General features: G+C 44.1%; 1 protein-coding gene and 1 long non-coding RNA gene across 12 annotated transcripts in view; one reads left to right on the forward strand and one right to left on the reverse strand.

Annotated features, from left to right (window-relative positions):
* The window catches only part of SPECC1 (sperm antigen with calponin homology and coiled-coil domains 1), a 280480-nt gene that overhangs the window by 65866 nt on the left and 189424 nt on the right, over window positions 1–25190 (reverse strand). For 8 of the 11 annotated variants that reach the window (XR_014304589.1, XM_082705732.1, XM_082705731.1 and 5 more), the window contains 4 exons: window positions 13098–13243; window positions 11894–11994; window positions 7701–7782; window positions 4289–4445 (listed from right to left, as the gene is read on the reverse strand). Coding sequence is in view for 10 of the 11 variants with exons in the window: in XM_082705732.1 (XP_082561858.1) it covers window positions 4289–4445; window positions 7701–7782; window positions 11894–11994; window positions 13098–13243 (486 nt within the window). In the remaining variant the exon portion in view is untranslated. Of the gene's footprint in view, window positions 1–4288; window positions 4446–7700; window positions 7783–11893; window positions 11995–13097; window positions 13244–19796; window positions 21214–25190 lie in introns of those variants that run through there. The other 3 variants (XM_082705726.1, XM_082705727.1, XM_082705734.1) reach the window with 1 other exon arrangement.
* LOC309851054 lies at window positions 13893–16864 on the forward strand. The gene is made up of 4 exons (XR_014304604.1): window positions 13893–14293; window positions 14454–14536; window positions 14709–14803; window positions 16700–16864. It is a non-coding gene; the product is annotated as an uncharacterized lncRNA (long non-coding RNA).

The following is a 25190-nucleotide window of genomic DNA, read 5'->3' on the forward strand; positions in this document are numbered from 1 at the left end:
TGACTTAAGTACAGTGCCATTTTAACTGAAGACGCTATAGAAAAAAAACACTCCACAAGCTTCAAGACTTCACCTTATCTACATAACATATAAAAGGAAGACTGGGGGCACCTGGGTGGCTCAGTGGGTTAAGCCACTGCCTTCGGCTCAGGTCATGATCTTAGGGTCCTGGGATCGAGTCCCGCATTGGGCTCTCTGCTCAGCGGGGAGCCTGCTTCCCTCTCTCTCTCTGCCTGCCTCTCAATCTACTTGTGATTTCTCTCTGTCAAATAAATAAATAAAATCTTAAAAAAAAAAAAAAAAGGAAGACTGAAAGGGCATTGAAAAACACCAGATTGGCTGGTGCTGATAAGGATATACCAGGTGATCATCAGTAAAAATGACTCAAAACAGGGTCTTTGCACACTCCAAAGGGGGCCATCCTCAGTGTGTGCTACGTTAACTCAATCCTGAGCACCTGCTTAGTCAAAGGAAATGATTTAACTAATTAATCCACAACAGCATTCTAATTCTCAGTTTGCTGTAGACATCTGTTAATCTTTATGCTACCTAAGATTATTCATATACTACCAAGGGATTTAAGACCACGCAGCGTCTTCCACAATGACTACTGTAAACCGAGAATTAGATTCCCCCAGCGATGGAACAGCAGGAAGGAGAGCAGGAATGAAACAGCTGATGTATCTCTGGAACATTTACTGTTAATAGGCAATTTATGAGCATGTGCACCCCCCGAACAGCATGGGGAATAGAGGTGCTGGCCCCACACACAGCTGAAAACCCACGCACGACTTTTGATTTCCCCTGAACTTAACCATGAATAGCCCACTGGAGACAGGAAGCCTTATTGATAACATACAGTCATGAGCACACATTTTTTAGGTTATATATATTGTACACTACAGTCCTACAATAAAGGAAGCTAGAGAAAGAACATAGTAAGAAAATCATAGAAAGGAGAAAATAAATATATAATACTGTATTGTACTTATCAGAAAGAAATCCACACACGAGTGGACCTGTCCAATTCAAAGCCCATGATATAGGATTCACCCCCTAGATGTGTATATCATCAGAGCACATATGCAAGAATGCTCATAGTAGCACTTTTTATACTAAAAAACTGAAAACAATCAAATGTACATCCTCAGGAAAATGGGAGAACAGCAGTATATTCCTACAATGGAACACTGTACAGCAATAAAAACTGATGAATTACAGATGTATGCAGTAACTTGAACAGCAGGAACAATTTTGAAAAAACAAACAAAACACATCATGTGTCCATGTATACAAAATTTTTAACTTAGTAACATATTGTTGATATTGTTTGGGGATACAAGCATCCACTGTGAGAACTGGGAAAGAAAAGCAAAGGATGACATATACCATAGTCAGAGACAGTGGTGGCCCTGGAGTGGAGCAGAGAAGGGGGTGCTGCCAGGAGATTTCAACGGTAATAACTTTATTTTCCTCAAACTGGAAGGTTGATATCCAGCAGCATTGTTGTTCTTTATACCTTACACGCATTTTATTGTTACTGTTTTGTAACATTCTGATACTTAATAAAAATACTTTTTAAAAAAAGATTTTATTTATTTATTTGACAGACCGAGATCACAAGTAGGCAGAGAGAGATTGGAAGGGGAAGCAGGCTCCCTGCTGAGCAGAGAGCCCGATGCGGGGCTCAATCCCAGGACACTCGGATCATGACCTGAGCCTAAGGCAGAGGCTTTAACCCAACAAGCCACCCAGGCGCCCTCTTAATAAAAATACTTAAAAAAATATTTTCTTTATTTATTTGAGAGCAAGACAGTGAGCACAAGTGGGGACAGAGGGGGCAGAGGGAGATGCCAACTCCCCCCTGAGCAGGGAGCCCAACACGAGGGTCCATCCAAGGACTCTGGGATCATGACCCGAGCCAAAGGCAGCAGCTTAACTAACTGAGCCACCGAAGTGCCCCTTAATAAAAATACTTTAAAAATATTTCTAGGAGTAATGGGATTATTGAGGACCTCAGCTACCTGAATTAAGGTAGAGAGATTTTTTTTTATAAAGATTTTATTTATTTATTTATTTGACAGAGAGAGATCACAAGCAGGCAGAAAGGCAGGCAGAGAGAGAGGAAGGAAAGCAGGCCCTCTGCTGATCAGAGGGCCTGATGCGGGGCTCGATCCCAGGACCCCGAGATCATGACCTGAGCCAAAGGCAGCGGCTTAACCCACTGAGCCACCCAGGGGCCAGGTAGAGAGATTTTTAAGAAAATGTCATATTGCATTAAAAATTTTCTTGTGTAATTTGATGGCTGTTTCCCTTGGTATATGGTCGCTGTTAACTATGAAGTTATGGTAACTGTGCCTGTTTGTTACTTCATCGCTGAGAACTTAATTTCTAGGTCTGACAAACTAGGAAAGACTGAAATGCAGGTTTAGAAAAGAGCTTCTGTATCCATGGATGACCACAACACTAACAGAACAGGTTTCTTTTTTTTTTTTTTTAAGTTTTTATTTATTCATTTGACAGACAGAGATAACAAGTAGGCAGAGAAGCAGCCAGAGAGAGAGGAAGGGAAGCAGGCTCCCCACTGAGCAGAGAGCCCGATGTGGGGCTCGATCCCAGGACCCTGGGATCATGACCTGAGCCGAAGGCAGAGGCTTTAACCCACTGAGCCTCCCAGGCGCCCCCAGAACAGGTTTCTTTAAAAAATAATGTTAACTAGATACAACAGTCCCTCCAAATTAATAATAATAGGATGAGAACTACCAAAACAAGTGATTTCTATCCTGTCATTTGTTTGTCTCAATGACGTGAATATGAAAATAAAATAACACATTAATCACTAATTTAATCTTTCATGATGAAGGGTAATAATATAAATTGCATATTAACATACACATAGCCTTTTTGTACGTGTTTCTGGCATAAAGAAAAGAGCAGTTTCAGGCTAGCACTAATTCTGGGCCTTAAAAGCAGTTTTGATCACTTAAATCTCCTGTGCATAAACAAGGCTAATATGTAGTATCTGAGGCTTTAAGTTGAATCTCTGAAATGCATGACTTCATCTATTTGGGTCCAAATATACACTACACCCAAAGATCTGCCAAGAGCTGAACTTATTCAGACTTTCATAAAATCCTTTACAATACCCATAATGGTAGTTAGCATGTCCGTCAAGCAGCTGTTACTCTCCAAGCAGCAGCCTGTGAAGGGTTTGACTTTGCAAGGGAAGCACTCGGGACTGTGAGAGGACAGGAGGGAGATGATTCAGGCTGGGCCCTTGTGAGTGGTCGCAGAAGCTCGTGTCAGCTGCAAAGGCTGAGAATGGAAGTGGCGGGTGAGCTGGAGGGGTGCCGAGCCGCAGGGAACGCAGGGAGCAGAACGAGGAGCGTGGGTGGAAGGGTGCATGACAAGTCAGGGGAGGTTTCTGAGAAGGTCGGCACAGGACGCTCTTCCTGTTTTTGAAGATGGACTCCACGTGGAGAAGCCTCGGGAGAGGCGAGGGTGGGGAAGTGGCTGGAGGAGGCTTGCCGGGGCCTGGGGGAGCAGGAACACTGAACAGGGAGAGGTGGCAGAGGCGGGAGCCACGCCAGGCCTCTGGTGGCCACCCTGGCCGTCTCTGTCCTCTCTTTCTCCCCTGCCCTCCCCCTCCCATCACTGCCAGTGTACTTGTGATGCTGACTTCAAAGCGCCCCTCCAATCCTTCCCATATGCACTGTTTCCTGTACCACTACTCAAAATCCAAATACGAATCCCACAAAATAGTGGTTCCTCCCTGCTTTACCAAAAAGAGTAGAAACCTCTAACCTTGGCAATGGAGACCATTCACAAGGTGACCCCAACCTTCCTTTCCAGCGGTGATAATCTGAGCATCTGTCTGCCTCCCCAGGCCATACTAGGAGATGATGATGCGTCTGCCAGGGCTGGTCCTCATGAGGCCCCCAGGACAGTCTAACCAAAGGAAACCACCCCCAGCTCCCTGAATGTTGTGCAGGGCTCCTCACGGGAACCCCCACAGGCCCCTGGCAGAAATGCTGCCCCCCCGTCCAGACTTCTTAACCCAACTAATGACCCCCCAAGAGTCTGCATCCACTCTGGTTCCACGGCCCTATTTCACTTTGCACGGTCCTGCTGTCCAGGGCCCACTTCCCATGCTGAAGGCACGTTTTTGTGTCTGGTTGTTTTCATTAAGGAAAAATACACATACAAGTAAACTGACCACAGGCGGTGAAACAGAAGGAAGATTACAAGGCCACCAACCCAGTGAGGTCTCACTGTGTAAACATGATACCTGAGTTTGCTCTGAGGTTTCAAGCCCCCAGTGGACGCACTCAGCAGCCTCGTGTTCCCGAAGCCCAGAGAAGGGGGTCTGCTCAGGGACTCCAGCGAGGGGCTCTTCCGGAGATAAGGGTCCGGTTTCAGGTCCTCACCCCTTCCCTTTAAAAGATCTGTGTGGAGAACAACATAGTCACCTATTCCTAGAAGAGAAAATTCACCTAGAAGAGAAATTTGACTGGTCACCACACCTTCTTCTCAAGTACAACAGAATTCTCATTGGATTCCTAAGTATAAATATATAATAAATTTAAGTTTATAGAGTTAAGTAAAAAAAATGCACATCGGGACATGGCCTTTTCTAGAAAGGATTCTCCAGGCAGGACTGACTACATAATTCACAGAGACTAATGCCAAATTAGCCCCTAATTCAAAAATTATGAAGAATTTAAAGATGGCACCCTTGGAGCCATGAACCAAAGCCCTTCTACACCCTCGGCACAGGTCCTACCCCGTCAGAGCCAGCCCTGCTCCCAGTAAAGCACTTTGTTTGAACTGACAGGCATCTGAGAGAGAGAGACTGGCTGGAAGATACCCAGTGGGATTTTCAAGTCACAGGTGGCAGCAGGCAAAAGCTGGGTTCCAAGAACGGTAACGATTTTACAAGAAAAAAAAGCCATTCCAGTCCTACGGTCTGGCTGGCTAAAAATAAGCAAACATAAATTCTTTAAAGACTCCTTTTCTGCTGTTCTATTAGGAGTTAAAACAGGTTAATGAAACAGGCAGAATCCTCTGGATGGTATTTCCTGAAGGACCACCAGAGCACAGATCTGGAGAAAACATTGAGAGTATCTGGTTTATACTGACAAAGTAACAGGAGCTCGGAGAACAAGGGTGGTTTGCTCAATGCCACAAGACAGGCCTCTGTGACCAGGCTGAACCCACGGTCGCCTCCTATGACACCGTAAATAGTCATGGAAGAAAACATTGCTTGTATGGCTAAGAGCCGCCAATTATGGGTAGCAAAGTGGGGAGTGAGGCTAATGAGCTTGGAAGAGGAGAGGAAAAACAGTGCTTACATCACTAAAGAGAACAACAAAAACAGTGCATTAATCTCCTTTCGGCAGCTTCTGATGACCTCAAAGCTGGCAAGGCTAACCCGAGCAAGCCGTTTTTACCGCGTAACCCTTTTTTAGTACAGTAAATAGAATCATCCGCGTAGACAGGTGTGTGGTGGGGCAAAGGGGGGGCACTGACAAGGAATGGTTTACTTTGGGGCAAGAACTACTAGGGTTTGAGCGCCAGATTTAGCTTGTCAATTAAAATGACGGCTTCTTCGCACAAAAGGCAATGTGGGAGGGACAGAGAAGACACAAATATTGTGACCAAAAGCTCATGTGGTACTTAAAGACATGGTTAAAATGGTATGTTTTGTGTTACGGGTATTTTAGCCACAATTACAAAAACAAAACAAAACAAAAATAAGCTTGCCTAGGAATACATCACTGTGCCCGTAACCAAGTTATCCCCGATTTTCCACTACAGAGCAAGTGTAGAGAATGCAAATCAGGCGGGTTTCCAATATTCTGTTTTGACCTCCCTTCCATTTCTAGGAAGGGGGAACTTGTTTGCACAGAAAAAAGAGCCTGCTCTACTGGCTTCACTTACCCTTTCTGTTTTTTTTTTTTGTTTTGTTTTGTTTTTTTCCTCTTATTCTCCTGTCCTTAGACAGTATTTCCTTCTTTATTTATTTAACACACAGAGAGACCACAAGTAGGCAGAGAGGCAGGCAGAGAGAGATGGGTAAGCAGGCTCCTCGCTGAGCAGAGAGCCTGATGCCGGGCTTGATCCCAGAACCCTGAGATCATGACCTGAGCTGAGGGCAGAGACTTAACCCACTGAGCCACCCAGGTGCCCCTAGCATTTCCTTCTTCCTCGGAGTCATTATTCTGACTCCAAGTCCTCATATGATAAGCTTTTATCACTTCTTTATGACATTGCTGATCAGAGCAATCCCCTGCCTTGTTACCAGAAGGCAGCATGGTAGAAAGAATCAGAAAAAAATCCCACCCTGGTCCCAGAGCTTTCTATCTACGCAGTCCGGATTTCTGGCTTTCTTGCCCTGCTAGAGGCACCAGTAAATAATTTGTTTAGAGTTCTTTTCATCTTTTCTGTGGCTTTACAGTAAGGACACAGAGTCCTACACATATAATTCTGAGGCATATACTTGGGACAAGCTTACCCTTCTGCTAATGTCTGCTCTCACAGGTGAACTGAGCAGAAAGGAACAGAAGCGAAGGTCAAGGTCACCCATTCTGCTCAGCCCACAGCCAGCTGCGTTCACTCAGCCCCTGGAGTGAACCTCTGAGGGAGACAGCACTATTTCCAACCCAGAGATGAGGAAACCACAGCCACGGGAGGTAGAATGATGGGGCCAAGAGACAAGCCCAGCCCTGTGTGCGCCGCTCTGTAACTGCAGCTTCACACTGGCCACCAGCACTCGAGGCACGGGAGTGACAAAGCGACAGGGAGGATTGTGGATTCCAACCACGGTGTCACCAGCAGGGTCCAGATTTTAAAAAATACCAGAGTAACAACAGGAAGAGGGCCACATTCAAAGGCAAAGACAGCATGAAAAAGGCATTGGGAATTGTGGAAGCAAAGAGACCTTCAGAATCAGATAAGATTTTTTTTTTTCTAAAAATAGTTACTTCTAAAGATGGTTAAGATATTCTCTTGAGATTCCATAAAAAAACAAACAAAAAACTCCCCAAAGCTAGACATCTCTCCTGAACAGATGCACACTGAGAAGTACAGTGGCAGGAAGTAGGATCTAACATCCAGAACACAGAGTCTTAAATTGTTTGGAATAAATGCCATCAACTATTTTTCTAAGCTCGGTTTCAGGCAAAGAAGAAAAGCAAACCTCACAAAATAAGAGGTCAAACGTATTTGCTGTTTTTTAAAATTTAAAAATTTTTAATTTTTAAAAAATTTTATTTATGTATTTGACAGAGGGAGAGAGAGAGAGATCACAAGTAGGCAGAGAGGCAGGTAGAGAGAGATGGGTAAGCAGGCTCCTCGCTGAGCAGAGAGCCTGTTGCGAGGCTCGATCCCAGGACCCTGAGATCATGACCCGAGCTGAAGGCAGAGGCTTAACCCACTGAGCCACCCAGGTGCCCATGTTTTTTTTTTTTTTTTTAAGAGTTTATTCATTTATTTGTCAGAAAGAGAGAAAGACAGAGAGAGCACAAGCAGGAGGGAGGAGCAGAGGGAGAGGGAGAAGCAGACTCCCTGCTGAGCAAGGAGCCCTATAAGGATGTGGGGCTTGACCCAGGACTCTGGGATAAGGACCTGAGCCGAAGGCAGACCCTTAACTAACTGAACCACACAAGCATCCCAAAAGTGTTTGCTCCTTAAGGTATTACCTGAGAGGGGAAGGTCTGGAAGATCCAAACGCTGAGTCACACCTTTGCTGGCCGGCCGAACACTGCTGTACGTTGAATGCCTCTAAAAAACCAAAGGGCACACCAGCATGGTGAGCTTGTGACACCTGATACGTAAACATGGTATGTGTGTGCACGCGTCCATGCAACAGTTCTCAAGCTTTTAAAACAACTTATTTTATCAATATTTTTTTTTAAAAAAAGAATGTATTTATTCATTTGATGACGGGTGGGGTCGGGAGAGGGAGAAGCAGACTCCCTGCTGAGCAGGGATTTTTTTTCCCCCCCATCTCCGCCCTGGGGCTCTGATCTGAGGACCCTGAGATCATGACCTAAGCCGAAGGCAGATGCTTAGCCAACTGAGCCACCCAGATGTCCCGGGGGTGGGGGGGACGTAATCATTATTAATCAGCTTTGTGAGTACCTTCCTGGAAAATTCTATGTATATTCTAGGGGGTGGGTAAAAACATGGATTTTTACCGGCCAACAGATATATGGAAACATGCTCAGTATCACTCATCATTGGGGAAGTGCAAATCAAAACCACAGTGATATATCACCTCACACCTGTTCAGAGGGTCATTATTTTTAAAAAATGGGAGAGAGAATGACAAGTGTTAGCAAAAATGTGGAAAAATTGGAATTTTTGTGCACCGCTGGCGAGAATGGAAAATGGTGCATCCACTATAGAAAATAGTAGGGAAGTTCTTCAAAAAATTAAAAATAGAGCTCCTGTACCACCCAGTAGTCCCACTTCTGGGCCTATACCCCAAACAACTGAAAACAGAATCCAGAAGAGATGTTTTGCACGCCCATGTTCCTGGCAGCATTACTCACAATAGCCAAGAGCTCAGAACAAACTACCTGTCCATGGACAGATGAATGGTATAAAAAAAAAAAAAAAACGCAGTCTGTATGCACAATGGGATATTAATCAGTCTTAAAAAGAAGGAAATCCTGAACAAATCTGGGAGGACGGTACTGTCAGGTTGGGCGGGACCACATCTGTGGTAGCAGGAGCCTAAAGTGGCTGCTGTGTTTTGACAGAAGCAGTAGTTCTAGGCAAGCCCTTAGAGAAAGACTTGCCAGAAATAGAAGTTCCTTTCACCGGCCAACTTTGAGATGTTTTGGGAACCTTTCTTGGAAGCGCAGTGGACACCAGAGCTCTCCCTGTATTCAGTTCCTTTCTGCGGGATGGGATGGGCTAGAGTAATTTCCGGTATCTGGAAGCTAAGGGTGATTGATATGTTCTCCTGCGGGAAGAACTTCTTAAGTGGGCAAAACCCATGGAAGGAATTTCCCTGTACTGTTTTTGCAGGAAGGTGCATCAACAGAGGAGTGCTTAAACAGATCACCGCATGCCACACAGCCTTTAAGAAGAATGCATTATTTCTCCAAACACTGTCAGTTGAAGATGTCTCTGTTATATTCCTTCATTCATTCAACAAATATTTATTGAGCTTCTACTGTGATAGGACTGTGTGCCAGCCACTGTTGCAGACAAGAGGTATAACAGCAAGCAAAACCTCTCTCTGTGCTGGATGTAGAGTTTATTTAAGATTCCCTCTCTTTCCCTCTCCTGCCTCTCCCCCTGCTCACATGTGCACACATGCGCCCACTCTCTCTCTTTAAAAAAAAAAAAAAATCCGTGCCCTCAGGGACTACATTCCAATGACAAGTGAAATGAGTCCGTGTCTGAACAATGTGCAGTGTAATCCAATTTATGAAACTTTCTCTTCCTCCCTACACACACACACATTTTATGAAAGAAAAACACCTAGAAGGATACACAACAAGCCATAAACAGTGGTGATTTCTGGGGCTAGGGAGCAAGAGAGAGTTCTTAACTCACTCTTTCTCTCTCTCTTTTTTTTTTTTTTTTGAGATTTATTTATTTGAGGGAGAGAGACAGAGATAGCCAGAAGAGACCATGAGCAAAGAATCGAGGGAGAAGCAGGCTCCCCACTGAGCAGGGAGCCTGATGTGAAGTTCGATCCCAGGACTCTGGGATCATGACCTGAGCTGAAGGCAGAGGCTTAACTGACTGAGCCACTCTGGTGTCCCTAATGCATTCTCTTTTCAAGTGACTAGAGCAATATGACAGTAATCTAAGGTTAACAGAGGTCAGAATGATGGCTACATTAACAGATTACCCACTGGGTGGTGGCAGGAGAGGGCCTTACTGATTCAATGAAGATGCTTTATCTTGGTGTTAGGTATATGGATATATACAGAAACATTCAAGCTGTATATTATTTAAAAGGCGTGTGCTTTACTTTATACATGAATCAGAGCCGGTGGTGTGCACCTGCTCACAAGGGCCAATTATTAAATCTTTAGGAATTTTGCAAGCTAGTTTTCAACACGGCCCCTATTAAGATTAAATTATATTATAAGCAAAAGTAATAAATACTCAAAACTCTCTGCTTCCTATTTATTAGTCTTCCCACGATGACTGGGTTTATTTACACTTACTCCACCTATTTTCTAGAAATACATGATAAACGTCTCTTCCTAACTCAACGTTCACTGACGTCACGGAGCTAGCTGGATGCTGGCGACAATCAGAATACAAACCCAGGCTTTTACTCCCTGGCAAGAAGCCAGCTGTTAAATGTTTTGTCAGCAATCTTGTGTGTGTAGCTCAATGAATTTAAGTCAAAATGAAGCATGATCTGTTTCAGTTTCATTAAAAAACTCAGTGATTATTAGAATATAAGTAATTGCTTTACTTGGTTTTACATAAGAAGTACAAGGTATCTTCCAGGGCAAAAAAGTTAAAAAAAAAAAAAAGAAAAAGAAAAATTGAAAAGATCCCAAACAACAGGGGCGCCAGGGTGGCTTCAGTCATTAGGTGTCTACCTTTGGCTCAGGTCATGGTCCCAAAGTCCTGGGATTGAACCCCGCATGGGGCTCCCTGCTTGGCAGGAAGCCTGCTTCTCCCTCTCCGGCTCTCCTGTGCTTGTGATCTCTCTCTCACTGTGTCTCTCTGTCATAAATGAATAAAATCTTAAAAATAAGGGGAGGGGGACATGCCTGGGTGGCTCAGTGGGTTAAGCCTCTGCCTTTGACTTAGGTCATGATCGCAGGGTTCTGGGATCGAGCCCCACATCGAGCTCTCTGCTCAGTGGGGAGTCTGCTTCCCCCTCTTTCTGCCTGCCTCTCTGCTTACTTGTGATCTATCTCAATGCCTAAAAAAAAAAAAATCCCAAACAACATACACTGGCTGCTAAGGACACCAAAAAAGGGTACTTGTGAATGACATTGCCCTTGGCTCAGCAGGAGCTGCTGAATGTTATTATAACATGGAAAGTCTCGGTCTTAAAAAAATGCCAAGAGGGGCGCCTGGTTGGCTCCGTCAGTGGAGTGTGCGACTCTTGATCTAGGGGTTGTGAGCTCCCAGGTTGGGTGTGGAGATTACTTAAAAATAAAATCTTAAAATAAAAAAAAGAAAAGAAAATGCCAAGAGGCCAAGAAGCTCTGGTCTAGAACCTTCAGAATATGTCAAAGGTGACACAGATTGCCCAGTGAACTCTAAGAATTTATAAATCGTAAACATTTTCTCTCTCTGGGGTGCTTTAAAAACAAAATAAAACACTTCCTTGAGAAAAATATCTAGTTCAATATCCACTTTTGGTAAAAAAATATAATCTTCATTGAACTGACAACTTCAGATGTATCTTATAGGGAACAAAATGTCATTAACAAATCGTATGAGGTTTATATGGTGTCTCTCTCAGAACTTTATTAAGCCTCAAACTGTAATTTTTTTAAAAAAGATTTTATGTATTTATTTGAGAGAGGGAGGGAGAGAAAGAGAGAGCACTAGCATGCACAAGCCACAGGGGGAGGAGGGAGGGTAGAGCAGAGGCAGAGGGAGAAGCAGATTCCCTACTGAACAGAGAGCGTGATGTGGGGTTCGATCCCAGGACCCAGAGATCATGACCTGTGCCAAAGGCAGACATTTAACTGACTGAGCCACCCAGGCACCCATCAAAATCACAATTTTTCAATGGAAGTTTCGCTATTACTATTCATGGTTTATTAAAAATGATGTTCAATATGCCTCAAAAATACACCAAGTGGTTTTCACTTCTTGTTTCCTGAGCATGAGCCAGCATCATGGGCCCTCGTGGCCTGGACCACCACCCACACATCCAAGACCCTCAAAATACCTGCATTGGGGAGACAGCAGCAGCGGGAGCGGTCCTTACTGGAATCCCACTCAGGGGACTTCTGGGGGCTTTATGGACAGAAATATTCTGTCCGGCTCCACCTGCCAAGAAAAGAAATGGGAACATTTCTATGTAGTTTCAGTTCCAAGTAGCAAAGAGTAGTTCCTGATTTGTTCTTATAAAACCATCCCATACTGCTTATAACAGATTACATTTACTCTGTTCTCTTTCCTCTGGACTAGTGTTGAACTGGGCGGGGGGCGCGGGGCAGTCAACTGAATGGTCTTAAGAGGTGGGACCCCACGGGACAAGAAAACACACATGATGAGGTATCTACGGTAAGAAGAAACAGGAAAGTTTGTGCACAAACTATTATTATTAACTCACTTCCCGTCTTCATGGACTGAATGCAGTAACTGGGCTTTTGCATCTTTTAATATTCGTGGTCTTGTCTTAATCTGAGCTGTGAACTCTTTTAGCAAAGACCACCAGGTATGTCCTAGCATTAGCTATGACTTCAGTCTCTCTACACAACAGGCATAACTGCTGTGGTCAAGAGAAGAAATACACTCCTATTTTGGACAGAGGTGTACTCGGTTTCCTTTATTTACTATATTTTTGTGTGTATGGATGTGCGTTTTTCTCATATGTATAGTTAACAGTGAAGAAAGGTGAATCGGTGAGCCAGAGAGATGTTTCTAGAAAAAGCTGGGAATGTATCAAGACCAGGAATGACAGGTCAGCACAGGTGGTCACACACAAGACCAGGCAGAGAAAAGTCTAAGAGGGGAGGTGGGGAAGGCCAGGGTTCCTGCTAGACAGCCAGCTGCACAGACTCAACACCTTGTTTCCTAGGAAACGAAGCCTCTGGTTGGCCCAGCTAAGAGGGAAGTGGTCGTGACCTGAGTTTAATGGACACAGAGGCAGAAAAGGAAGGTGGCAAGTCTGGAATTAAAGCTACGGGAGAGGTGGAGAGAAAGAGGAGGTTTTGTTACACGTGAGCCAGACTCCTCACTGTCGTCTTCCTGGACTGTCCGCTGGGCTGAGGCAAGTATCTGGGATACAGTGGCTCCGCGTGGAATGATCTAGACTGAGACCCTGTGGTTGCATCCCCTCGGGGCCAGTATTGGAGTAGAGACAGGCTTGATACGTGGGGCCATGGTCTGCATGGGAGTTCTGCTCATGAGACGAAATGATGAAATACCTGGCCGTCCCAAGTCGAATGACTTGATGAGGGACTTAACAGTGGTCGCAGATTCTGATGGTGTCGGAGACGTCCTGCTCACGTAGACGCCATGCCAGCGGCCGGGAGCCTCAACCCCGGGTGGTTCCGACTCTTCGTTCATGGGTCTGCATGGTAAAGAGCATATCCAATTGAGAAGGTGGAGGGTTCCCATGGGGGATGAGGGGAGACACAGATAACAACAGACCTAAATCTGAAAGGAGGACCCCCAATTTTAAATCCCTCTTCAGGAAATAATATAGGGCTTGCTCTCAATTTTCATAGAGGTGTTTTCTTGGGAATGGCCAGAAAAAGTTATTTTTAGAGGCAGAGTGACTTGACATTAATTCTAAATTTTTAAGATTTTATTTATTTATTTGATAGAGAGCACAAATAGGCAGAGAGGCAGGCGGGGGCGGGGGGAGTGGAGCACGCTCCTCACTGAGCAGAACCCCTGACGTGGGGCTCGATTCTGGGACCCTGGGATCATGACCTGAGCCGAAGGCAGAGGCTTAACCCACTGAGACACCCAGGCGCCCCTTGACATACATTAGTTCTAAAAAATGGGATGTACTTTTACTCTGCATATTGTAAATATATATATATACATACACACACACGCACGCATTATAATGTTATTTATTATACATATTTAGCTATATGGTCCAGGGTGGATATAACAGATTGGCTTCTCAGAAGCTATATTCCAACCCCCATTTGGCACACAGAGGTTGGAAAGGTGTCCTCTCAGGACTCCCCTGTACCTAGGAGCTTAGATTTAGATTCTACCCCACAGGAAGACAAGGACTGAGACCTGGATCAGGGGCAGAAGGCGGGGCGTAGAGCATTTCCTGTTGCTAATGGAAAGGGTAGCTTTCCAGCTGACATCCTGGTGCTAAGGCTCCCTCCCCACCTCCTGCTGATAACCCGGTTCTGTGCTGTGGCTTTGGGAGCTGTTCCTGGAAATTCAGCCTAGAGTCTGCTGCTCCAGCCCTCCCAACAACCCTGCAAGCTATTTAAGGCCCTTTTGCTTAGGTCAAGTAGACAGTGGTCCGCTCTGTGCAACAGAATCCCGACTCAGACATCATCTGTCCTCAGAGAGGAAACCCTAACAGTCCTTTAGCAAACCCTGCAGCGCTGCGGGAGGTGAAGCTTCTAGTCTAACCCAAACATTTCCGGTAAGCTCTTCCTATGGATTCTAACTTCGACCAATCATCTGGTTCAGTCCTCTCATGCATGGCCTCCTCATCAGGGACATGTTAGCATGTCATTTAATCTCCCTGTGAAGGAGCCAAGGCAGGATCTCCCAGTCTTCTGATTTCTGCTCTTTTATTACAGCAAACTGCCACCAGCTGTTTTGCAAGAAGATGACTAATTTATGAGAATGGCTCGGAGTATTTTTGGCTGTGTGTTTTAATAAGGTCAGTGGAAGTTTAAAATATTTATTTACTATTTTTTTGGAATGAGTTCTCATAAGCTTCGGTGGCTGGATTTACTTGCCCTTAATTCTCGAAGCTTCCGTTGCTCTGTGATCAATGTGCACAGAAAACGTTTAAGTGAAGCAGAACTTAAAACATACTTTTGTCTCCGCAGCCCCTTCTTTGGAGTGAAAAACAAACAAACAAACAAACAAAAACCTAAGACACCGATGACTTCTTTGAAAGAAATATCAGGAATTTCAGAAACTGGTAGGAGGCCAGGTTTGAAAAAGAATTTTTTTAATTGAATGAGTTGGGGTTGTTTTTTTTTTTTTTTTGTATTCTCCCTGGTGTGTTATACAATGTAAAATCAGGTGTGGAAGATGCAGAAAGAGAATGAAATCAGGTTAGGTACAAGCAGGAAAAACAAAGCAAAACAAAACAAAACTAGTTTCCGGACGGGCCATTGCAAGTAAAGTCGGGAACAAAGTGAGCTACCTTCACCCATTTAAAGGACCATCTACCGAGGGCTTTCAGAAACCCAGAGCACCCTTCGAAGGGAGATCTTGTCTAAAAATTCATTTTCATCTCATTCCTTGAAAATCTAATGAAAAGGATTCTATACCCGCTCAAGTGTTTCCGTCAATTACCCAAGTTTCTCTGTGATTCAATACATCAAATGAGAAACAGGAGTCTTTGGATTCTGTTAAGAACCTAGCAAGGCGACAAGAGCCAATTCCCAGTCCTCTTGCCTTCAGATACTCAAAGACCATGTTTCAACTGATAGGTCCGCTTGGCCAGAACAGGGAAGAGTCAGTATGAGAAAACTCTGCAAGCAGTTTCAGCAGATCAGAGAAGCTGTTGAAATAAACAACCTCCACATTACAACAGGGATTTGCCCGTGAGTGTGTGTGCAAGCGTGTGTGTGTGTGCAGGGCAGGTAAGGGGATTCACAAAACAAAGCCTGGACTGAAGAGCCATAGAGAGGAGCTATTGGTTTTATTTCGTACAGTACTTCCATCATAAATAGATTTGAAACTCCTTTACACCCGCCTGTCCTACAGTTGTCCGGGATCAACCAGTAACAACTCTGGCAAGAAATGCAGTATTCCATTTTTGCTGTTCTAAGGAAGAATAAGCCTCTGTATTCTACAAAGGATATTAAGAAATGTTAAGCATATAGCCAGGTGTATTGCAGCAAACTCATTAAATACAGGAAAAGCTTCAAGGTACCGCTACTGGCAAAGGATTTGTCCCTGTGCTAACTACTGCCTCCTAAAGACAGATGTTAGATTCGAAGGTCTATCTGGAAAACAAAAATCACACATATGGAAAGTCAAAGTGAGCCTTGAAAATCCCCTGAATCACCCAGAAGCACAGTTTACATGGTTTTGAAGGTACAACCATATACAAACCTACCATCCTTCATAAGTCTAGTGCATTCGGTTTCCCTAAAGCACTGAACAAGACCCTCTTTCTCCAGGGGCATCTCAGATGACACAGCTGCCCTGTGCTTAGGCATTGTGTTGAAAACACCAAAAGTAAGGCATGTCTCCATCTGCTCCCAGAATGTAAAACTGTGATTATAATGGGTAATTTTCACACCAAAAAATATGTGTATAACTCCACTGTAAGTACCATGTGTCTTTAAAACAGTATCTAATTTAATTTTCAAAAAACGCCCCCATCTTTGTTATTATTCCTTATTTTAAGATTTTATTTATTCATTTATTTATTTGACAGACAGAAATCACAAGTAGGGAGAGAGGCAGGCAGAGGGTGGGGGGGGGGGGAAGCAGGCTCCCCGCCGAGCAGAGAGCTCAATGCGGAGCTCGATATCAGGACCCTGAGATCATGACCTGAGCCGAAGGCAGAGGCATTAACCCACTGAGCCACCCAGGTGCCCCAATTATCCCTTATTTTAGATGAAAAACTTGACAAGGTTGTCTGGATTATAAACAGTGAATCTGGGTGGCAACTCTAGTTCTGTTTGATCATGGCCTTTTTCAAATTGTCTGTAAGGCATAGGTGTCCTGGAAGGTGTACAGGCATATCTAAAAAAATAACAATACTGATGGTATTTCTTCTTAAAAATGATTTAAAATGTTACTAAAAATACTATCAATATTTCATTGTTCATATTTTTATCCAATAATCTGCTCCTAGGAAGTAGCAGCCCATACCTGAGAATGACAGACCGCTGGACCCAAGGACCATGTCATACGCTCACAGCTGGTTTACCTCATCTTTCTGTTGTTATAATTTAAACATATATATGCACATGTGCCTGTAATTACCTTTTATTTAAAAAATGTTATCAAATCTCTCAAATTCACTGGTCTCCTTGTTTGGTCACAGAATGGTCTTCAAGTGGTGTTGGTTTCCCACACACCTAACTCACCATACAGGACACCTGGAGGTTGTGTCTATTTTGATCCAAGAATGTGTGAGCTCTTGTACATAACTCAAAGCAGTCAAAAGTTAACTATTTCTGGGGAATGCCACATTATACCACTGCTACCTTCCCAACTGGCCGGTCAGTATTAAGGAAGATGGGTCATGTCGATCATGTGTCTGCAAGGGCTCTTTCCTGAAAAACTGAGTAAAAGCCCAGCTCCAGACCCTTCCAGGGCTGGACAGACTTCTCTCCTAGGACTCCCCTCCACCCACCTCACTTTCAGACTCCAAGTCTAGCTACCTGAAATTCTGTTCCTTGTAGTCCTGTCTCTGTACCCTTGCTCATTCTATGCCCTTCCTGGAACACAAATTTTTTTCCAAAATTTTTTTTACTTTTATTCATGAAACGAATCTAAAAGAAGTCTGTAGCTCTGGAGTGAGACAGAAATTAAAGTTAAGTCTTTTGTCTCTTGGGCATCCGTGTTTTTCAGAACTTCATTTTTGAATTTCAATATAAGCATACAGATGACATAAAAACAAACAAGGTTTGGAACACAAGCATCCAGGTAAAAGGACAGTGGCAAAGAGGGGCAAATTAGGAAGAGCCACAGTACATCCCTAAAATGGGCGATGACCAGGCAAAACGAGGCCAAGAATGCTGGCTCCCACATGCCAGTTTCACCAGGAAAGGACTTGGACACAGATCAATTTCACCCACTAGGAACCTATTCTTCCTCTGTATTCCATTTGAGCTTCTGTGCCTCCGATACGTAACATAAATTTACCTTAAAGAGCCTCCCTTCTGGTTTAAGATTTTAGTAACAGTCAGCAGAAGTGGGCACGGATCTAAGCAGAACCTACAGACACAGATACTGGGCAAATGTCAGGGCCTGATACTCTCACCCATTTAAGTAAGAATAAGGGACAGACAATTATCTGCTCCCCTCCAAGGCGTGCCCTGACCTACGAATATATTCCATAAATTCCATGATTTAAAATGAAGAGAATAATCGTATTCAAAGGACGTTTATATTTATGACAGGAAACAGAATTATATGCTTGATAGCATCTGCCTGGAGAATGCAAAATAATTCAAGAACAGAGGAAAATATACAAAAGATGACAGTTTGCAATGAAAGGCTGAGTCTGAAAAGTGGTATTAGCAATCTAATAATCCCAATAAAATATTTTAAAGCAGAACAGGCTCAAGAGAAAAAGAAAGGAGGGCATACTGGGAAAGTCTCTTTGAATACGGAGGAAATGCATAACGTAAAGGTGAGATTTCGATTCAGTGGGCACAGGATGGCTTTGACCCTACATGGTGCTGGCTGTCCATCCGGGAGAAGACCCACACCTCATATCGGTCTGAACAAAGAAAAGCAAATCAAACATCTGACAGAGAAACAGATAAGACACAGATAGAGAAAAGGTGACAGCCTACTTCTGCAAGGGGAGGGGAGGGAAAATCTTAAACAAATAACACCCCGGACACAGTAAAGGAAAATATAAACAGACTGCGTCACAATATAAATTTTTCCAGGAGAATGATGGTAAAACCGTAAGACCCATAATGTACTGGGTAAACACACATCGCTGATAAGATATGACTTACAAACGGAGAAGAGGAAAAAATTAGTCCACGAAAAAATAAGCAAAAGTGCTAAACGAGCAATTCTCAAAAGAGGAAAAGTAAATGATTAACATATAAAAATTTCCCTGGGAAAATGCAAATTCGAAGGAAATTTTTTGCTTATTCTATTTACAAAATTAAGCTAAGGCTATGTATAAATAGGCACTTTCATCAAAAAGTAAAATGTCACAAGTCTTAGATAAGTAACCTGGTAAATCTATCAAAATCAAAGCTGCATATCCTCCAAGGTAGTGATCCTACTTTTAGGAACCCACCCTATGAAAATAAAAACAATCTATAATGCTATGTGGGTAAAGACTGCTATTATGCCATTATTGGGGAAGAAAAAATATCTAGAAAATATAACCTTGATGTTTATGAAATATGACAATATTTCAATATTCTAGGGTACATCCATCCTCTAGAACACCACACAGCTATTAAATTGAGTTAAATTTGGGGCACTTTGGGGGGCTCAGTTAGTAAGCGTTTGACTCTTGATCTTGGGGCAGGGGTCTTGACCTCAGAGTCGTGAGTCCAGGCCCTGCATTGGGCTCCACACTGGACACAGAACCTACTTAAAAGAAAAGAAAATAATAAAAAAATGAATTAAACTCATAAATATCGACTTGGAAGGATGCCCATGATACACTGTTAATATAGTTTATAAATTTTATAAAAAAACATAAAAATGAACCCTATGTATTTGTATGAGTAGAGGGGGAGGAAAAGAAAAACAGACACACTGTGAACACTGATTACCTTATAGAGTGAGTACTGGAGAGGGAAAAGATGAATATTTTTCACGGAACACCTCTGTTTTGTTACCAGGACACCTAAACATTCATAAGTAAGAAGAAACCCAATACATCAAATCATCAAGTGACCTATTTATTTTTACAGTTCGACAAGATAAGCCAGGACCTCAAATTCCACACGAGATTGTTTGGGAAACACTGGCATTTGGCTTCAACAATTTATGCAAAATTAGTTATCTTTGCTCCTTGCTCTTTTGTTCCAAGACTGAAATCATTTTTAAAAATTACATTCATATTTAAAATCAGCATCCTGTCCACAACTCGTATCAGAAGTCCGGCTTGCTTCTGGCTCAGATTCTAGCTATAGGACATGGCTTTCGAGTTCTGAAACCACTTGCGCTAGAAACCCCAGGACAGACGGACATGAAGGCCCCGCACACACTTGGCCAGTGACGACAAATCAGGCAACAGACTCTTCTGAATAATAATGTATTTATTTAGCACTTCATGAATGCCTACATATAAAAATATTTAACGGTACCCAGAATACAGACAGATCGGGATACTCAATGCGAGTACAGCTGTGTATCTGAAGTGGAGGTGATTTTCCTTTTATTTATGTTTGCAAACACCTGGCAAGTGAATGTGAGATCATTCCAAGAAAATCTCAGTCTGAGGTAAAGAGCTCCCAGTAGGTGTATTGGACGGTGCCAGGGAGCATCAAAGCCATTTTCATGGAAGAGGCACCCATCTCCTCTCTTCTACCACCAGACGAAATTTTTCTAGGGATTCTGGGCTCTCCAGCTGGACATGCCCAACTGTCCTCCTGCATTAAAGAGCCTTCCTGTTCCTCACGCCCTCGCACCAGACAGGAGCTTCTGTCCCATCCTGGGGACATGTAGCGAAGACTGGCCACCATCTGGAGGGCACAGTTGCTCCTAGAGTGAGAGCCAAGGGAGGCTGGGCCTCGTGGAGCCACTGAATTTGGTGCAGATCTCAACAAACTATGTACTTCCCAAGTTCAACATCCCACTCTGAACTCTGGACCACTCTGAATCATCCACTTCCGGATTCAAAGCCTTTCAGTTTCTGGGTTAAGTTTTATTCCTGAGGCGCTGGTTGTAGTTGTTCCTTAATTTTTAGTCTGATTCCCAAGGGCACGGGCACCACGTAAACAAATTGGCTCGACTACATCCTTTTTGGTCAGCCAAACATCAGTTTGCGTTGAGCCCAGTGGAGATTCTGGAAATCCAACCCTGACTTAGTGGTGGCTTGTTTCGGATGAGGTAACGACGTCAGACCCCAGCTGGAAAGGGCTCGTTCGGGACTTGACAGAAGAGAAGAAGAACCTGCTAGCTTCTTCAGAAGGACACGGGACACAGACGGCTTCCTGGTTTGCCGTAAGTAGTGTTAATGCCAAGATTATCAGGTACCATGTTCAAGAGGAAGCACAGAAATAAATTCCAAGAAGTAAGACACAGGCACGGGCCACATTCACCAGTGCGCTGCACACCCTAGCTGCATACAAAAAAGTGAGTTTCACACCATGCTTGTACTTTGTCTTTTTCAAGAACTTCATCTATGCTCCAAACAAAAGACTGCTGAATCTTCTGAGAAAAAGAAAGAAGGGGGGAAAAAAGAGGGAAGGATCATCTTTGATCGTGCAATGAGTTGATTCCAAAATGTAGAAAAAAAGGGAAAGAGACTTGATCGCCATGACTCTGTCGTGAAACAGTGGCTGTTACACGGTGACAATCTGGCTCTTTGTAAAGAGGTAATTTCTCTCCCACATTATTCCCCCCTTCATATAGAAATGGCTGTAGTTCCCCATCATGGCAAGGGCTGGGCTGTCTTTCTTCCAGCAAATGCTCTGCTAGCTGACAGAGACCATGGAGCTGTGGAAACAGAAATGGAGGGGGGAGAGGCTGGTAAAGGAGTTACTTGAGGCAACACGATCTCAGGCTACAAACAGAAGAATTAACAGTGGCCACTGACCCAGGGGGAAGAGCTATTATCTAGAACAGGACCAGCATGTTTTAATTCCTACTCCTCTGAATTTTTTTTGGAAGTCAAAGGTCTTTAGGCAGAGAACATGCCAAGGACTTCAAGACACCACTGCTGGGCTCCTCTCCCTAAACCTTCTCTGACAGACGACTGCACTGGGGAAGTGGAGACGGCCAGGGTGCACAAAACCAGGCTTCTCTGTAATTTTCAGAGCAGCTCGAGCTTCCCTCTGCTATCTTAGAGTCAAGGCCAAAAAAAAAAAAAAAAAAACAGAAAAAAAGGATTTCTTTCAGTATTGAGACATATTGGTCCTAAAGGCCTAGGGGAAGCTCATGTCCACGCTTTTCAAAGCAAGTCTGTGAGGATAGGGAGCAGGGGAGCGGACACAGCTCACTGTGATTCCAGGCTCTGTGTCCAATGCCAGTGACGAGGATGCCAGCTATGAAAACAAAAGGCAGTAAAGGGCTGTGCTGGGAGCCCAGAGGGCCAGCTTCCACACTGAGGTCGAAAGTGTCAGGGGCCCCTGAGGCTCAGGTTAGGAACCCCCACGAGGACTGGTCCCCTTCCAGCAGGGCTAGGGATGTTGTATCAAAGCATCTGCAAGAAGAGAGCTGGAAGGGGTATTTCAGTGACCCCGAGAACCCACACCGCCAGCTCCCACACTCGGCGTTTCAGTGACAGCTCCAGAACCCCCAGTCTGCGACTGTGACACACGGCAGCGGTAAGGACACAGAGAGTGGCACAGGCAGGCGACCGACACTAGGGCAGGATACATTGTGCACACAGAGTTAGAGCCGATTTCAGAAGAGTCTGGCAGTGATGGGCCACCATGCTGCTCGCTTCAGAGGTGACCATGCAGGAACCAGCGGGACAAGCTAGATACGTTCTGAATCTCAGTCCTTCTTAGAAGCTCCTACTGCTAATTATGCACCGATGTTTGGTGTTTATTTAACCATCTCTTTCTTTTAAGATGTTTTCCATGGATGCTTATGGTGTCATAGGATGAACGGTAAAAATCGAGTAAGTCACCCTAAAAATAACTGTCTTTAGTGTTTCAGATTGAGAGAGAAAATGCGTATCGGTCTTCCCCTGTTACTTTTGAGAAGCCTGTGTCATGCCCTGCAGGTCAACAATGTCCTTTCTGTGGCCCATCAAGGCACTGAGGGGAGCTGCGTGTGCGTGTTCTCTGTATCTGGAGGCGAGGCCCCAGCTCTCAACTGTCCTGGAAACTTTCCTGGAAAAACGCTTGATGTTTTAATTTCGGTGGAAGTTTGAATTGTAAGGCTTGCTCTTAATGGCTCAAGAATGGAAGAAGCCAGAGTTGAAAAAATTATTCATTATCCTTTCATCCATTAATTTGTAAGTGTCCAGCAAAATAGATCACTTCCAGGTCCATGAAAGCTACACTGGCTTGTTCAAATTTCTGGAAGAGAAAGAGGAGGTCCATGGCCCAGCTAAAATGTGCAGATGCCACGGTGTCCGGGAGGTTCCAAGGACTGCACTGGGCAGACGGTATGGGGGCATGTGAGTTCCTAATGCCCCCATCAGAGAAAGGTCAGCTGAGCAACTAGTCCCAGGGAACAGAGGAGCTTCTGGGGGTCTTCAATCATGACCCATCCTATCTCCTCATTTGAGGGAGGGAGCAGCTAGGTCTGGGAAGGAATTCTTGCTAGTTGGTGGCAAAGACAAGACTAGAGCCGCGTCTCCCCATCTACTCTTCACATCGGTAATTCTCACTCCAAAACAAAAATCCTTTTGAAAATGTAATAGGATGAAGACTGCTAATGTGCTAATTTTTTTTTTCTAGAATTTTCTAAAATCCTAGGTTAAATAATGTTCCACACTGTCTTAGCTGCTGAGTTCTTGGTAATAAAGGCTAACCTGTATACATGCCAAGCCCTGTCATTTGCCTACCTACGAGCCTGACTACATCCCCTCAAATGCCTGTATTTCCAAAAGTGTGAACACAAATCGGCTAAGCCCATGTTAGGATCAAGATTCTTTTTCGAATGTTCTTACCTGCTCTTGGTTGTACTTGGAGGACCCCATCAGGGAATTTTCTGCAAGTTCTTTGGCTGTGGCTGAACCAAGAATGCCTTTTGAGTTCTCAGGACGCGACTATCAAAGTCAAATCGAGTTTCAGTCGAGAACCCATTCAGCCAGAATGGAAACTCTATGTCACTTCAGGGCCTTTGAGGGCGTGAGCTGGTTGCAAGTCTTGCCCATGGGGCAGGTTCGGGAAATGGCTGAGCCAGCAGCAAGTAACTTTCAGAGTCAACTCTTTTGAGGGGGCAGTCTGTGGAATCAGGGAGGAAACAGGGTCCGGCTATTGTGTGAAACCCTGCCCAACACAACGACGGGCCCCAAACACACTGATGCCTGTGGGGTTTCAATATTAGGCCACGTGCTGGGCTAGTGTTAGCCCTACAATTTTGAAATATGTTGTGATAAAGGATTAACCTGCTGGATTTGGGGAGGAGGTTTACAAGTCACCAGAAAATCATAAGAGAAATATACCATGTTTATAAAAAAAATAATAAAGGGACCCTATGTTTGAAGATGTGAATGATCTTATATGGACACTAAACTGTCAAGGTTTGTGCAGATTTCCTACAGTATCAGAGTTCAAGCTGTGTGATCTGGCCTGTATCTTTAGAGTCTAGGTAAGAAATGCAGCAGCTTGTACAACACCTACATGAATTTGGAGCTTGTCTTTGACCATTTATCTTTACAATAACCTAGGCAGGAAGCGGTACAAGTTATGATCTGGTTCCTCTTCCAAAGACACACATTATAAAAGCAAGACAAGTGGACAAATTACACAGAAGCACAAAAGCAAACGAGGGGACCTCGTGCTCACTTCAGCAGGGGGCCCTCTCAAGTCTAGTCTTTTGATTCTCCTTCCTCTTAAAATTCACAGGTTTTGGTGGCCAGAGGGTGTAGGTGTGACAATAAAATAATGACCTTGATCAAGAGTGAAATCATGGAGCCAGCTACACACATCTTATCTGAATCCTTCTCTACAGCCTATTTTAAGCATGGAGCCCAACACGGGGTTTGAACTCACAACCCTGAGATCAAGACCCGAGCTGAGATCAAGAGTCCAACCCCTAAGTGACTTTGCCCCTATAGCCCGTTTTATAGAAAACTCATAAACAAAGGAAGGAGGGACTTACTCCAGCAAGTTTGGTAAGAGAATCAAAATAGAATTCTGAGAAGAAATCTACTTTTTCTAATGTCATAAAACTCACAGCAATACATCAGACCCAAAGGCCCCAAATCTAGCCAAAGGACAACCCCCCTGATCCCAGAAAACAGGTAAAAGGAGCCAACTATACAAATCAGCAGTCAGAACCTACCAAATCTGATTTTAAAATACTCTTTCATATCTGAAAGACATCTGAAAATTCAAAATAATTTCTTAATATCCAAGCATCTCAAGGTCAGGGACAGTTATTCCTGACTGGGGAAAAGGGAATGCTGCATTCGTGAGGCCTAAAGTACTGTTTATCATCTCGTCTGTGAACCCTTTACATTTCAAATCATAATAGGCTTTGAGCTCACTTTAAGAATGCCTTCCTCTGAAACATCGCCGTTAGGAAGAGCTTCCTGGGACAACATACCGTGTGGTTTCCCTCCCTCGGCACAGGAAAGGAAAGTCACGTGTTAGCAGGAGGTGTTGTCCATGCTCATCCTTCTTAATAAAGTGGGCTCTTTCAAGGCTTTAGAGGCAGCCACCGGCGCTGCCAAGGGAGAAGTGTGTCCCTGGGTCATGAGGAATGGGTCCTTCAGCTGGTGCAAGTCCCTGGCGAGGAGGTCAAGCCTTGCCCGCTGCACGAGAGGTGGCCAGAACACGGAAGGTGTTTCC

This window comes from Mustela nivalis, assembly GCF_964662115.1.
Source record: "Mustela nivalis genome assembly, chromosome: 17".
NCBI lineage: Eukaryota > Metazoa > Chordata > Mammalia > Carnivora > Mustelidae > Mustela > Mustela nivalis.